Source organism: Cetorhinus maximus, chromosome 3 (assembly GCF_964194155.1).
Source record: "Cetorhinus maximus chromosome 3, sCetMax3.hap1.1, whole genome shotgun sequence".
NCBI classification, from domain to species: domain Eukaryota; kingdom Metazoa; phylum Chordata; class Chondrichthyes; order Lamniformes; family Cetorhinidae; genus Cetorhinus; species Cetorhinus maximus.
The window spans coordinates 198,612,992-198,629,645 of record NC_135881.1 but is presented as its reverse complement, the minus strand read 5'-3'; the positions used below and the strand labels follow the sequence as shown (position 1 = coordinate 198,629,645).

Here is a 16,654-nt window from a genome sequence, read left to right as displayed (position 1 = left end):
GACTGCAGCGGATCAAGAAGGCAGCTCACCACCACCTTCTCAAGGGCAGCTAGGGATGGGCAATAAATGCTGGTCTAGCCAGCGAAGCCCACATCTCGTGAATAAAAAAAAAACTGTGAAGCAGGTCTTGACAGGGTGGATGTGGAGAAGATGTTTCCTCTTGTGGAAGAATCTAGAGCCAGGGGTCACTGTTCAAAAATAAGAAGTCACCCATTTAAAACGGAGATGAGGCAAAATTTTTTCTCCCTGAGAGTTGTGAGTCTTTGGAACTCTCTTCCTGAAAAGGCGGTTGAAGCAGAGTCTTTGAATATTTTTAAGGCCGAGGTGGGTAGATTCTTGGTGAGCAAGGGGGTGATAGGTTATCAGTGGTAAGCGGGATGCAGATTTGAGGTTACTATCAGATCAGCCATGATCTTATTAAATGGCGGAGCAGGCTCGAGGGGCCGAATGGCCTACCCCTGCTCTTTGTTCGCATGTAAAAGTGCTATATAAATACAAGTTGTTGTTGCTGTTCTCTCACTCGCTGAGTTGAGATAGAATAGTGGACAATAAATTATTCTAAATTCAGACAGTACAGAGACCCAACACGCTGCGTCCTAACACAGTGGGCCCAAACTCGCTGAGGCGGGAAGTGGCTGGTGAATTCATACATTCGCCGGTGTTGCTTTGAGGTACGCTGAGTGGATCTGTGCAACTGTCCAGGGCAGGGTAAAACCAGAAGAAAGGTATTCTCGTACAACTTTCTACAGGAAGTTTTCAGACTAGGATTGGTGGCAGTCTAAGAGGCAGCATTGGTACCCATACAGTCGCCTAACCAGAGATGGCGCACAGGGTCAGTGATCTAGAAATATTCTCAGTTTGGGCAGCCAACTCCCTCCTCAATCAATGCTTAAGACTGTGGAGGGGGGGAAAACAGAAGGTTGACAGCAGCATAAACCTTACTGCCTACATTGGATGATCAGCATATTACAGCTTGTGAAATTACAGCCTGGTTATTGCAGTAAGGGCCCAGTCTTTGTGACTGAGAAGCGTTGCTTCCAGGTGGGCAACATTCCCAATCATTGCAGGATCTCAAAGACGTGTCATCAACTCTTTACAGAACAAAAAAATATTTTACCTGCAGTATGGAAGCAATTTTGAAATAGGACAGAGCCAGGAAGAAGTTCCAGTTGGGCAGAGGAGGCGGTGACTGACCTCGACAGTGTCTGTACATAGAGGTCAACGCCTCACAGGATGGAATTCCTGGAAAATAAAGATAGTGGGGAAATTTGAAGCAAATATTCCTCCGTTGACAACCACTCAAATGCCTTGTTATAGACTGGACTATACTTCCATCTGTGATTGTATGATCTCCTTGCTATACCTTACACTTTACTTTATATCTCTGCTGTTGAGAGAGTCTAGAACAGAAGGGTATCATCTTAAAATTAAATGTAGATACATTTGGGTGGTTAGATTTAGGTCCACCATATGATAGTAACACAGAATCACAGAATTTTAATGGCGCAGAAAAAGGCCATTCAGCCCATTGTGTCTGCACCAGCTCTCTGAATGAACATTATGACTCAGGGCCATTCTCCTGGTTAAACAGTCAGCTTTATTTTATATCACTGTATTAAGAGGAATCAGTCAGTCACAATTAATCTTGAAACCTTGACTGAGTTCTGTATTTGAGTTGGGCATGTACTGATTAAGTTACAGTACTGATTAATCAGCTTTACTAATTAGAATTGTGAACAATAGTTGTAATGTACTATAATGCAAGCGCGTGGCTGTGTGTGTTAAACAAAGGCATTGCCAACACCAGTAACCCCTTCAAGGCTAAGACTGATACAGCCACCCATAATCAGCTTGTAATGTTACAAAGGAATACAGTCTTGTACAAGATGAACATTGTATCAGTGGAAGTGAATAGGACCTTGTACAGCATGAATTAGGGCTCTATTCACTGTCGCAAAGGTGCATCAACTTACAGTCGTAATTAAAAACCAATCAAATTAGGCTAGTAACAGCCAGAGCCAATTATCTCTCACTTCAAGGTAGTGTAATGGTCAGAAAGGGGTTAAAAAGAGTTTCGTAAAGCCTCGGCACACAGAAAAAACATTCTAAAATAAGCAACAACATTCCACATCAAGCAACCCACAACACTCTTAAAAAAAAAATCAATTCCTCCCTAACTCCCAATGTTAACGGATCCTTTAAAAAGTTCCAGGATCCGGATCCCCAAAAACTAATCAGTTCTCCCTTGGGCCACACCCTATCTACGTACCATGTTTTGTTGAAATGCGTCCATTAGTTTTTGAGTGGCGGAGGTAGTCAGATGACGCCTGACTTGTATCATAACTCCATCCCTCTGCCTTGGCTCCGTATCCCCATATTTTCCCCACCTGACCCCCCCACTCACCTCCAAGCCTGCCACCCCCTGGGCCGGGAAACTTCCACCCAATGATCTCACTCTGTGGCAGTGGTTGTGGTGCAACAATGCTGGTGATTCAGAGAGTGGGGAAAAAAATCAGCCTGGGTTTCCGCTCGACATTTCCAGCAATTTCCAATGGAAGAAAAGGGAAAATTGTGCTGATGTGCTGGATCAGGCCACAAGTGGATTTGATTATATGGCTGACACCTGGTTAACCTGCCATTGCTCTGTGCACAGGCAAGCACAAGAGGATTAGACCAGGAGGAAAAGGGTTGCCTCTCCTGGCTTCACGGCATTTCTGATGGTCAATGGCAGACCACGTTTGCACCCCACACCCAATCCACCCCCTCCACCCCCTCCCGCCCCCACAACCACATCCTCACTGTCCTTCCCACACACCAAAGCCCTCAACTAGTGTCACTTCTGGCTGGGCGGACGCCCTGAATTTTGTACATGCAAAACCCTAAATAGGGAGAGATCAGGCGTTTTACAGTGAGGTCAACACTGCAAGGTGTTTGATAAATGGAGGTACTATCTCTGGGGTCCAACGCTGACAGAAATAGCTCATTTTCAGGGCCTCCATAACTGAGAATATGATGCTCGGTACACTTTTAGTAACTTACCCTCCACATCCTGAATGGCAATATCAGTGTTATGTCCTGGAAAAGGGGTTCCCCTGGGCCAATAGAAAGGCACACAGGCATAGGCCAGGTCTGCAATAGGGTTTCCAATGGTAGAGAGTTCCCAGTCTAACACAGCAACCACTCGAGCCTAGGGTTTAAACACATAACTTTTTATGATTAAGCAAGTCAACTAGACACAAACAGTGTGTGCATATGTACGCATGTGTTATAGGGAAGCTTTCAAAACCAAAATGAGCAAATTCTGTGTTGGTCTCCCTCTGCCTTTGAGATTGGGGAAGGTCGTTTGTAAGAAAAAGAAGCGGAAGTAGACAATTTACCCCTTCAAACCTACTCCATCATTCGACAAGATCATGGCGAATCTTCTACCACAACTCCACTTTCAAACACCATCCCAATGTCCCTTAATTCCCTCAGCGCCCAAAAATCTATTAACCTCTGACTTGAACCTACTCAATGACTGACCCTCCACAGCTCTCTGAGATAGAAAATTCCAAAGATTCACGACACTCTGAGTGAAGAAATTTCTCCTCATCTCAATCCTAAGTGGCCGACCCATTAACCTGAGACTGTGACCCCGTGTTCTAGACAGGCAAAATGTTTTCTCAGCATCTACCTTGTCAAGCCCTTAAGAATTTAATATTTATCAATTAGATCACCTCCCATTCTCCTAAACTCCAGGCAGGCAATATCAGCCTAGTCTACTTGATCGCTCCTCACAGGACAATTCCCTCAGTAACCAATCCACTGAATCTTCATTGGGTATTTCTTCCTTAGGTAAGAAGACCAAAGCTGCACACAGTGCTCCAGATGTGGCCCCCAACAATCACCGATACAAGGCAGCTATGCTCTGAATAACTGCAGGTAGAATGAGGAGCATGGGGCACTTTAAAACTTACAAATCAAGACATGACGCTGAGCCACTTTGAATGCAGGGACAGGAACAGAACAGGGGTTACCTCAGTGGGGTGAAATATTAAGTTTTCAATCCAGATGTCACCATGGACTATCGTTGCTTCCTGTTCGTTATCTGGCAAATTGTTGACCAGCCAGTCTGACAGCTTGTTCATGGCGAGAACCTCAGCGGAAGCTGCTGCCTTGTATTGTGCCGTCCACGTTAAAACCTGAGTGCGGGGGAAAGGAGAATCTATTCGTTTCCAACTGTGCGTTTAAGCAGGCAATCCATCATCGGAGCACCATTCTCAAAAGCAAATGACTGGGAAATGGGTTACAGCTGTGTTTCCCAAAATATTTCCCAACGTGACCCCATTTTAACACTTGAAAATGAACATGGCGCCGGACATCAGCAATAAAGCAGCACAGTAACAGTCAGTATATAATTATGAAAGTTTGCCTATTATTGACCGACATGGAAAAATACATCATCATATAAAATAGGTGCAGACGCATAACTGCAATTTTCTTTCATCTTTGATGGGATGCGGGTGTCGCTGGCAAGGCCAGCATTTGTTGCCCATCCCTAATTGCCCCTTGAACTGAGTGGCTTGCTCGGCCATTTCAGAGGGCAGTTAAGAGTCAACCGCATTGCTGTGGGTCTGGAGTCACATGTAGGCCAGACCAGGTGAGGATGGCAGATTTCCTTCCCTAAAGGACATTAGTGAACCAGATGGGTTTTTATGATGAGCAACAACAGTTTCGTGGTCGCCATCACTGAGAGTAGCTTTCAATTCCAGATTTTATTAATTGAATTTAAATTCCACAGCTGCCGTGGTGGGATTTGAAGGTGCGAGTAATGCCCTCAGTTAGTTTGCCCAAAAGCCTGCATAGAGAATAAGCATTTGGATTCAGTGAGCTATATGTTGAAGAGGATTCCAGGTTTTGTTCCCGCGCTGTACCCAGTTAGCTGATCTCAGTCTGGGGTTGGGGGGGGTTGGGTGGAGTCGGGGGTGATGGGGGTCCACATTCGGTCTCAGTGAGGCTGGGCGGCAGGAGGTGAGCTGGGATTCCAACACTCATCAAAATCCAGCAACTCCTGTTGAAAAGTGGGCATGTGTCGGGACATTGGATGGGGACAAGATTAAGTCGGGCTATAAGGCTCCAATCCCGCTGACACTTTACCGTTAAACATCACTTATTAAAAAGGTTAGTTCAGCCAAGGGCTGCCATCACCAGTGATACTTCACCCCAGGAAAGTGTCACCAAAGACAACAGGTATGAGAACCCTGCATTAGACGGCAGCTATTTGATGGAATTTTCACCCTACAGTTGTACTACTTCCATGTGGCATGAAAACTGGTGTGTTATACATGGAGATAAAGCCAACTTGACTTTCATTCATGAAAGTCTAAGTGCACATTATATTTGGGGCAGTCATATAGTTGGAAAATTATGGTGGCTCATTACCAGGAGTTTCAAAAAAAGAAAAGACATTTTCAATTGGAAGACGAACCTGTCTCTTGGCGTAACTGTGTTCTTTACCGTAACCCTGCAGTCCCAGGGCTTTCCAATCAATTGAGTGAAGTCGAGCAAACGTTACTATCATGACAAAGTACAAGGCTGCGCGTTCTGCCGGGCTCACGCCTGGAAGGGTCAAATCGCGAAATATCCGTCCCTGGATCATAAATGCACAAGAATGTAAAAAAAAAGAAATCAAAGTGAATTGGTGTCAAAATCGCAACTCTCGGGCCCTCTGATTTCATTGGAGACGGCAGCTCGTGCAGCCCAGGACTTCATTTCAAAATCGAGACGTGAACGTTAATTGATAAGAATAGACTTTCCCTCCTAGAGCCTGGGAATGTTGATCTCCCAGGCACAACGAGGAAACGGGGACGGAGAGCCGTTGTATCAGGTTTCCACTCAGGCAGCGCATTCCCAGTAAGTATCTGAGCAGGTGAAAACACTTTAATGCAGTGGAGAGGATGTGTCCCCTACCTCCCATCTCACACTCCGTTGACTTCGTCCACTGGGGGGACCCAAATGGAGGAGCGGCCCCCAAAAAATGACTTGAGGTGATGGGACTTTTTTTTCCCTAACATTTCCTCCACTCCCATGACAACCTTCAAGTCTCAATGCAGGCAGGCCAGCAGCTTCCGCCCCATCGCTGGCAACCCTACAATCCCAGCACAAGGCCCTTGCCTGCGAGCAAGCCCATTTTAGGAATGTGCCCAGGTCATGCCAAAGGTCCGAGCCAGGAGGTCATATAGAAACGTAGAATATTACAAGACTGAAGGAGGCCATTCAGCCCATCCAGTCTGGACAGGCTCTTTCAAACAGCAATCCCATTAGTCCCACCCTCCGGACTCTTATCCCCAGATCCTGCAATTATTTTTCTCCTTCAAGTATTTATCCAATTCCCTTTTGAAAGCTACTGTTGAATCTGTATCCATCAGCCTTAAGGCATTGCATCCCAAACCCTAGTCACTCGTTGAGTAAAAGGTTTTTCCTCATGTCGCCCCCTGGTTCTTTGATCAATCACCTTAAGTCTCTGCTCTCTGATTTATCAGCCCTTCAGCCATTCGGAACAGTTTCTCTCTATTTATTCTACCTGAACTCTTCATGATTTTAAATGGCTCTAGTAAATCTCCGCTTGGCCTTCCCTGCTGTTAGGAGAACAACCCCAGCTTCTCCAGTCTAGCCACGAGTGCCAGGTCAGATTCAACCCCACACTGTGCGCCTCCAGGATGGTACAGCTGCTGGCTGTCCGGTGTTAATTCCAATAATTGAACGTGAGGAAGAATGAGTCTGAAGCCAGCCTGTGCCTTAAACCAGGTTTATTTCCAAGACAGCAAAGTAAAGGCACAGACTGTCCCAGTTCCTCCCAGACACTCAGAGTGAACTGGTTTACATACTCTTAAAATGATTCCCTAATCCTTCCCCAATTGGCGACAACTGTGCTTAATTACCAACGTAAAGCATGTATTCCACCGGAGCACAATTACAACATTAACATCCGGCGGGTCCCAGAGGAGACAATCGGCCCCTCTTCTGCCGTTATTAACATGTAATCCTGAGGGCGCAGAGTACAAGGTGCTTTTTTTAAAATATAAAGCCCTCAGAGTTGTGGGCTTTGTGCCCATGACTGCTCACATAGCAGGCTGCAGGATTCAGCTGTGCCGATTATGGGCAGTATATGGAGCGCAGAGAAAGAGAAAGTCACTGTGAACCACTCTTGGACAACTGCTGAGCTGAACTCTGAGCGGCACTGGCAAAATGGAGGGAAACAAAGGAAGGCAGATGGGCAGCCTAACAGAAAGACTGAATCCGAGTTTTATCATGTCTTTGGAATGGCCCGAAGCTCCTCAACACCAATGAATTACCGTCAAAATGTAGGCACAGCAAGATCCCACAAACAGCAACAAGACGAAAAATCAACGAATGTGCTTTTGGTGGTGTTAGCTGAGGGAGGGGCGTTTGCCGGGACATTGAGAGAACAGCCTGATCACCTTTGTAGAGTGCGATGGATCTTTCACTCCTTAATCTGAACTAATTGAACTGACGCTCTGCTTTTCTCCCAGCGCCCTGCAAATTTTTTTCCTTTTCAAGCGTTTATCCACCGGCCTTTTGAAAGTTATTTTGAATTTGCTTCACCAACCTTTCGGGCAGCACATTGCAGATCGCAATAACCCGCTACATAAATACATTTCTCCTCATCTCCCCCCCCGCAAAGTCTTTTGCTAATTATCTGTGTCCTGTTTAACGGCCTCCCCTCCCAGTGAAAATGGTTCCTCCCCATCTACTCTTATCAAAACCCCTCAGAACGAAGTCTTCCCTTAACCTTCTCTCCTCCGAGGAGAACAATCCCAGCAAACAAAAATATTGTAATTAAAAAGCATATTGCAAATTAAAGAGTTATTTAAACCATTTGCTAAGCCGTGAAGGATTTCCCTTAACACATAGGGCAGAGTTTTCTGCCTGTCGGGTGGGCCAGGTTGGGGACAGGCACAGGCAGGCGTGTAGCCAATCGCCGCCCGCGATCGGCTCTTCGCCGCCATTTTACGTGGACGAGCCAATGAAGACCCGGCCAGCGCTACCCGTGCGGGCGGGGGCAAGAGGGAGAGTCGGAGCTTACGCTCATTCGCGTGGAGCTGCCTCAGGGAGATTAAGTACGTATTGAGATTTTTTTTTAATAAAGAAACATAAAAATTATTTACACATGTCCCCCTCATGTGACCGTGTCCCCCGAGCTGGGACATGTTTATGAATTGCACGCGCCCGCCGAACGAAAGATCTGAGTGACGCACGGTGATGTCGGGAGGCACGCCCAACGTCACCACGCGTCATTTTACACATCGGCGCATCGGGCCCGCCCCCTGCACGCCGATGTCAAAATTCTGGCCATTGTACACGCTCCCGTCCTACATACCTGCACATGCTCCATCACGTAGAAGTCAGTGCCAATAATGGAACAGTCATCTACAAACAGCAAGGGCTTTGGTACAGGAAATCCCACCTCAAATAACGCCTTTTGCACTCGATATTCTCTACCCACCTGAAAGGAAAGAAACAGCCGTTCAGAGTTTCTCCCTTATTCATATCCGTTACTGGCGCAACTATTTATTAAAATTTGTGCTTGGGGTAGTGAGCACCACTGGCTGGGCCAGCATTTATTGCCCAACCTGAATTGCCCTTGAGAAGGTGGTGGTGAACCACAGTGCTCTCTGTAACAGTGTGCAACAACCGAGTGGCTTGCTAGGGCATTTCAGAGGGCAGTTTTAGAGTCAACCACATTGCTGCAGGCCTGGAGTCAGATGTAGGCCATGCCAGGTAAGGATGGCAGATCTCCTTCCCTGAGGGACATTAGTGAAGCTAATGGGTTTTTATGACAATCCAGTAATCTCATGATTATTGCTGAGGTTAGCATTTTATTCCAGATTTGTTAATTAATTGAATTCAAATTCCCCCAGCTGCCATGAGTGGGATTGGAACTCGTGTCTCCAGAGTATTAGTCCAGGCCCCTGGATTACTGGTTCAGTAACATTATTACTATGCTGCCATCACCCTACTGGTCCCATTTATTAGTAGATTATACATAACATACTCCAATTATTTAACATGAACACACAACACGAGAAATAGGAGCAGGGCTAGACCACTCGGCCCATCAAGCCTGCTCCACCATTCAACATGGTCATGACTGGACTTGGGCTTCAACTCCACTCTCCCGCCCACTTTCCATATCCCTTTATTCCCTGAGAGACCAGGCTGTCCCAGCCTTAAATGTACTCAACGATGGCGCATCCCCAACCCTCTGGGGTATAGAATTCCGAAGATTCACAAGCCTCTGAGTGAAGAAATTTCTCCTCGTCTCAATCCTAACACATGGAATCTATCCTAGGTAGACAGGGGATGAGGAGAGACCTGATTATGTGAGTCAATATGTGGGGCATAGTCCACAAAGGACCATCAGCATTTCTCTCCATTTAAGAAAGACACTTGGTTACCACTCTGGGGCAAGGCAAGGAGGTAGGCCTCCATGGATTACTACAGCCAGTATGGGGATTGAACCCACACTATTGATATCATTTCCCCATCACACGCTAGCTATATAGCCAATTAAGCTAACCAACCTGAGGTCAATAGCTCCATCTATTTTACTGTCTCTTGTATTTTATTTACTCATTCCCCCACCACCCCCCCACACACCCCCCCCCTCCCCCCCCCTCCTCAAGCACCCCCCACGCACCCCCCACCCCACCGCCCCCAAGGTGTTTGTTCATTTAATTGACATTCCTGGATAATTCTATTACTTTCAAATGTGAAGAATGTGCACAGTAGGGAATGAAGGAAAAGTGGCAGCCAACTTATGCACAGCAAGCTCCCACAAACAGCAATGTTTTAATGACCAGATAATCTTTTTTTTAAAAGTAGTGTTGACTGAGGGTTACGTTTTGGCCTGGACTACCCTGCTCTTTATTAAAGCTTTGCACCAGAGTGTCAGCCTAGAATTTCTGCTCAAACCCTGGTCTTGAACCCAGAACATTCCAACTTAGAGGTGAAAGTGCTATCAACTGAACAGCAGCTGACAAGTAAGGAAGCATTGATGCCAAGCATTAGCCTGCCACACCATGGGCACTGGTGTACCAATGCGTGGCGCCTCCCTCTGATTGCTTTCCTGGAATACCTTCGCTTATATTTTTCCAAACACACTTAAAATCGTTACTTCAGTAACTTTGACAAAGTTGAGATCATTGCAACTATTATCAGTAGCTTTACTAACAATCACAGTAGTTTGACAGTGAGGTTACCGTACCTGGTGCGCTCCTTTCAGGAGTGTCCCAGGGGGTCTCTTCCTCAGTACATACTCCTCATTTCCCTTCTGGATATGGAATGTTGGGTTGGACTGTCCCTTTCTGCAACAAAACACAAGAGAATGTTAGGAACGCATCTGTAAACCCATCTGGAGACAGATTTTTTTTTAATAAAAGCTACTATAGTTTTGGGACCGACGAATAATTTTGCAAGCGGAAAATGTTTCTCTCATCATCTCCAAGCATCCAAAGTATTTCAGAAACATGTAACTGTTTGGAGTGGAATGACTTGTTATGTAAACAAATGTGACTGAGTGTTCAATTATGTGATTTCAATAAACCACGCTTAAAGAAAGACATACATGTATATAGAGGTGTTCCAAAGCACTTCACAGCCAACGATGTCCTTTTTGAAGTGTAGTCATTGTTGTAGGAAACAGCAGCCAATTTGTGCACAGCAAGCTCCCATAAACAATACAACATAATGATCAGATAATCTATTTCAGTAATGTTGATTGATGGATAAATATTGGCCAGGGCCACCAGGGATAACTAAGATAAAAGCAAAATACTGCGGGTGCTGGAAATCTGAAACAAAAACAAAATACCTGGAAAAACTCAGCAGGACTGACAGCATCTGCGGAGAGGAACACAGTTAACGTTTCAAATCTGTATGACTCTTCATCGGACTCTGATGAAGATTCTGATGAAGAGTCATACGGACTCGAAACGTTAACTGTGTTCCTCTCCGCAGATACTGTCAGACCTGCTGAGTTTTTCCTGGTATTTTTGTTTTTGCACCAGGGATAACTGCCCTGCTCTTCTTCGTAATAGTTCCATGAGATCTTTTACGTCCACCTGAGAGAGCAGAAGGGGCCTTAGCTGAAGTCTCATCCAAAAGACTCCACCTCTGACAGTGCAGCACTCCCTCAGTACTGCATTAGGAGTGTTGGCCTGGATTAATTCCTGAAGTCCCAAAAGTGGGGCTTGCACCCACAACCTTCTGATTCAGAGGCAAGAGTGGTGTTATTGAGCAACAACGGGCACTATAGCAGGATGTTAGCACATTACAATGTTTAAGTAGAGGGTTTTCTGCCTGTGCGCTCACTAGTCCCGGGTTTTCCTTGCATTCATTTCAACGAGCCTGCAAACTGTCTGCAAACTGTCTGCAAACTGTCTGCAAACTGTCTGCAAACTGTCTGCAAACTGTCTGCAAACTGTCTGCAAACTGTCTGCAAACTGTCTGCAAGCACATGGGAAAACATGGCCAAAATGTCACCTTCTGTTTACCTTACTTCCAAAAAATTCTACAGGTAATTTTCATCAATTTTAAGCTTGTTTTACTGCTGTTGAACACAATTGAAGGAGTATTTGTGGAGGGGCTTCAAGACATAATAGCATCAGTGAAGCTCAGTTGGCTTAACGTCAAAGTTTGGGGGAAGAAGGCCCATTAAGCCTGCTCCCTTCACAGAGTGTCTCAGACAACACTTCCCAAGCTATTTTCCAATACAACCACAGTTTTACACCTGAAAGTGAGTGTGACCCCTGACGCCAACACAAGTAAAACAGCAGTAAAGCAGCATAGTAACATTCATTATATAATTACTAAAGTTTGCATATTGTTACAGCCAGGTCAGCAGGGACAAACTCTTTGTCCCAGCCCCAAGTTTGTCATAACAGAGTTTGAATTTAAAAGGGAGGTGATATTGCCAACTTAATATATATTTAACGGTGTGCAGGTCAGTGCAAGAAATAAGCCAGCCAGGTTCCCTTGGCCAAAAAGTAAAGAGTTAGTTTTATTGCTAAAACTCTCTCAGGTGAAGAAATAGACATTATTAACAAATGTACAATTGTGTCCAACTACCCACTAATGTAAAAACACACAATGCCCACCCCACCCCACCGCCCCATCCCAAGCGCGCAAAACAAAGTAAAATGCTGCAGAGGATCAGATATTAAAATCTTGGCCAAGTAACAAGTCAGAAAAAAGTGTATTCAGGGATCGTCCAGCGGCTTATTTACAGCTGAAGGGTCCCAGTCCACAATAGCTGCTGCTTCTTGTGGTTTCTTACTGCAGACATTGGTGTTTATTTGGAATCGTCCTTTATGAACCCTCAGTTTGCAGCAATGAGGTTTTCTGGTGGGTTTTTCAAATCACAAAAAGCTCAGTTTTGGTGAGCGAGGTTTCAGAAGAAAGAGAGATAGGGTAAGGCTATTGTCCCAATTGGTTGTACTGGCAGTCTCGCTCTGACTGTATCTTTTCACCCAAGAGCTGGATCACGTGACCTCTCTCTAAGAGCTCCGTAGGCTTTGTGTCTCCATAAAGCAGCAAGTGTCCTTTGCAAATGCAACATAGTAGCTGCTGTAAGCCAGCATCATTTGCTTAGGGAAAGTATTCTTTTCAAAAATATCAATACACGTGTAGGTCCAGCCGATAATATTATAAATTAATGTTTTACATAACGCATCTTCATATCAGTATAATAGATCAACATATACATCATAGAAATGTGAAAATCTGTGATGAAAATGCAGGTCCTCCATGACCAAGCTGCCGCCGGCCAGTCACTAACTCCGCGTCCACCTCCATCACCGCTGCTCTGAGGAGCCACTCCGAGAAACTTCGGACATGTTTACATAGATGCATCGTTACATCACAGCAGGCTTAACCAGAGCCGCTGCAGCCAATCAAAGTGTCCGACGCCGGGAGCTCACCTTGCGATTGGTTACTTCCCACAATACGAGGAATTGAGGGATGGGCGTTATTTTATTTCTCGCGACCCTATTCCGTGTGGCCGCGACCCCAATCACAGTCGCAACCTAGGATCTGGGAACACCCGCTGGGCTAGAATCTACCTCGCATGCTCGCACACAACTTAAACGCGTCCATAACTTGTCAAACAGATAGAAAGCGTTTAGAAAGCTCTCTCTGACCCTGCAAAGGGAATCGAGCAGAAGCCCAAGATGTCGATTTAATTTTACAGCCAATTGGGTCCATTTTACTGAGTCGCTCCTGTGGTCCCTGCCCCACAGGAATGTGTTCTGTGAGGTTTCTAACCACTTGGTCCACACCAAGATCTTTGTTCCCATTCCTAAACTGGTACAAGAATTAACCAACACAAAGCATTGAACTCTTATACTAATAGCTTGATAGGGCACCAACTGGGCACCCGTGGAAAACTGCCAGACCATAAAATCCCAGCCGGCACATTAGCTCGTTCTTTGAGTGATGAACCTGTTCATGAAGTTTTTTTATATATATATATATATATATATATAAGCCGAGCGTTTCCATTTGTAGTGGTCAGCCAGGGGCCTTGGTAATTCAGAGAGTATTGATAACACAGTTCAAATCTCGAGGGTTTGACTGGATCCACATTGTGAATGCACCCGGGTAAATCACTTCCAAGTTCAATCATTACCAAGAGTCACTGTAGCTCTTTGCTTGGCAACTGCAGCAGCTTATTTCAGGTCTGCCTGAGGGGAACGGGAGGAGAATGAGAACCACAAGAGAGGGTGAGAAACGACGGATCCAATACACACCTGGCAAAAAAAATACCTGGGTGAATTTTAAGACCTAAAAGCCGTGGGGGTTGTAAAAGCTGAAAACAAAACCCCTCTTATTCTCTCAGAATTATTCACTGGGTAAACCTGTTTTCACATCAAAGATCTTAAATAGAACAGCAGCATGTTGACATTATTTGCAGGTTATACATTTTAAAAACAAAAGCTGCTGTGTAATAATTGTTTGGTTTTTTCTCCCCCTGTGCAACGTATTGTCACGCCCGGTGTAGGCATGAAGATATCACAAATTTTAAAGCTGCATTTTAGGAGGCGGACACCAAAAGCTGTTTAAGATGGCTGTAGCTTATCATGTGACTTGGCAGTATTCAGCTCCAGGCAGTCCTGGTACTCAAACAAATACCTAATTAAAATACGGACAAACACAGGCTCTCGTGAAATTCATACACCCCTTTTTTTAAGGCTGCACCATCAACAGAAAAGGCTATGACCTACCAACCCACTCTTCTTTCTGTTCCCCCATGGGCAACAGAGGCCTCAAAACTCAATGGGTTAGGGGTGAATATGAAATGGAGTCATCGACCTTTCATTGTATTGTGATGGCTCCTCATCTACAAACACAAATATCTTGGCTGTCTGAAATTCTCAGGGTGTGAAAAGCAACGACACAGGAAGTTTACAGCTAGACCACCTCATTTGGAAAAGGACTTTGGGCTTGAAGCAGGTCACATGGGTAAGGTGGCCATGTTTGTTACCTGCTGTTAAAGTTAACAGCAGAAGATGATCTGAAACAGATACCCATCCAAAACACTTTCTAAATCATCTAACCAGCTGTAAAACAGCTAATAAGCCAAGGTAATGTACAGCTACATAAAATCAAAACACTGTGGATGCTGGAAATCTGAAACAAAAATAGCTGGAAAAAATCAGCAGGTCTGACAGCATCTGCGGAGAGGAACACAGTTAACGTTTCCAGTCCATATGACTCTATGATGAAGAGTCATACGGACTCGAAACGTTAACTGTGTTCCTCTCCGCAGATGCTGTCAGACCTGCTGAGTTTTTCCAGCTATTTTTGTTTTTGTGTAATGTACAGCTATACCTTGAAAGTGGGAGAAGGACTCTTCCTCCCAACCTGTTCTGACTTCAAGTTCACCTGACCTCCTGGCAATTCAACTACAAGAACTCTCGCAGCTTAATGAGAATCCTCTGCTTTTACAAGACTTGCATTCCAGCTAAAAAGCATCAATTCATCCAAGAAATTACAGGCCTGCTTGATTGGCACCACATCCACAAACATTCACTCCCTCCACCACCGATGCACAGTAGCAGCAGTGTGTACCATCTACAAGATGCACTGCAGCAACTCACCAAGGCTCCTTAGACAGCACCTTCCAAACCCAAGACCCACTACCATCTAGATGGACAAGGCCAGCAGATAGATGGGAACACCACCACCTGGAAGTTCCCCTCCAAGTCACTCACCATCCTGACTTGGAAATATATCACCGTTCCTTCACTGTCGCTGGGCCAAAATCCTGGAACTCCCTTCCTAACAGCACTGTGGATGTACCTACACCACATGGACTGCAGCGGTTCAAGGAGGCAGCTCACCACCACCTTCTCAAGGGCAACTAGGGATGGGCAATAAATGCTGGCCCAGCCAGCGAACCCCACATCCCAGAAATGATTTTTTAAAAAAACCCTTGCCTCCTAAATGTTTGAATAGAGAGCTGGGAGAAACCTTATCCCTTTACATTTCTGCCCAGCAACAGTTGAACAGCGTTGGCAACAGGCTCCCAATGGAGGCTGTGCTGGAGAAATAAACCAGGGCAAATCTGGAGTCAGGAAATAGCAATCGCACTAGATTTAATTGAGCTGAAATATTTCGCCTCCGGCTGTTGAAATATTGACCATTTGCCGGGCAGGGGGTGGGGTGGTTAAGGACCAAATGTTTGCAGGCAGGTTTCGAATGTAAACACTTTCTGTGTTGTCCCAAATCGCATTTTGGTGCTTTGCAATTTGTCTTGAGACAGGCTGGGGGGGGGTCAGAGCTGGGGGGAAATGTCCCGGGGATTCAAGAGACCGTGAGACCTTCAGCACAGAAACAAATGGACTCGGCATTCTGGTTCTGGGCAAATTAACATTACGCTCCATAGAGATATATATAGCCAGAGCCAAGTGCTTGTTTGTAACGTGGGGCCTTTGGGTCTACAGCGGGGTTTAGTGAGTGTTACCTGTACTGTCTAACGATGAAGGGTTCGTGCGGGTCCTTTGGAAACCCTGGGATCCGTGAGGATAAAAGTGTCTCCACTGCCTCTTCATCAAAGGCGTGATTATCCCGGACTGGAGTGGTCTCAGCCATGGTACACACACAGAGAGAGCTTTCAGCTGGCAGACTGGTCTGACCCAACAGCCCCACCAGAGGGAACCCGTAAGGCAGAAAAGGGAAAGACCTCAATGTCAATAAAGCTTTCGGATCTATAGACTGACTGTCAACTCACAGACTGCACGGTTTTCCTGGTTGGGAATGATGCAACTGGTTCGGGCCTCAAGGGGTCTTCATGAAAAAAGTGTGAATGACAATGCTCAGCACCTGTAAAAAGACACATTTAGGATTTAGGTCCTCAGAACAAATTTGTACAAATGCTGACTAGGCTGCTGTGCATTTCCAGGATTTGTAGTTTTCTTATTGGCTCAGGGAATCTATTTATGCATGAGGCAATGCAACAACAACCTGCATTTGTATAGTGCCCCGTGTCTTAAAGGTGCTACCTATGTTGGTAACATAATGGAACATCCCAAGTTACTTCACGGGGGGCTTTATAAAGCAATATTTGACACTGGGCTACATAAGTAGGTATTAG

General features: G+C 45.4%; 1 protein-coding gene across 1 annotated transcript in view; it reads right to left on the bottom strand.

Moving 5' to 3' along the window:
• The window catches only part of acad11 (acyl-CoA dehydrogenase family, member 11), a 157,314-nt gene extending 141,105 nt beyond the window's left edge, over positions 1-16,209 (bottom strand). Inside the window, exons 1-7 of the mRNA XM_078539581.1 lie at positions 16,025-16,209; positions 10,268-10,367; positions 8,381-8,506; positions 5,468-5,629; positions 4,017-4,181; positions 3,040-3,187; positions 1,118-1,242 (exon numbers count right to left, since the gene is read on the bottom strand). Coding sequence (XP_078395707.1) covers positions 1,118-1,242; positions 3,040-3,187; positions 4,017-4,181; positions 5,468-5,629; positions 8,381-8,506; positions 10,268-10,367; positions 16,025-16,152 — 954 coding nt within the window. The 5' untranslated portion in view covers positions 16,153-16,209. The remainder of the gene's footprint in view (positions 1-1,117; positions 1,243-3,039; positions 3,188-4,016; positions 4,182-5,467; positions 5,630-8,380; positions 8,507-10,267; positions 10,368-16,024) is intronic.
• Positions 16,210-16,654: the final 445 nt, after the last annotated feature.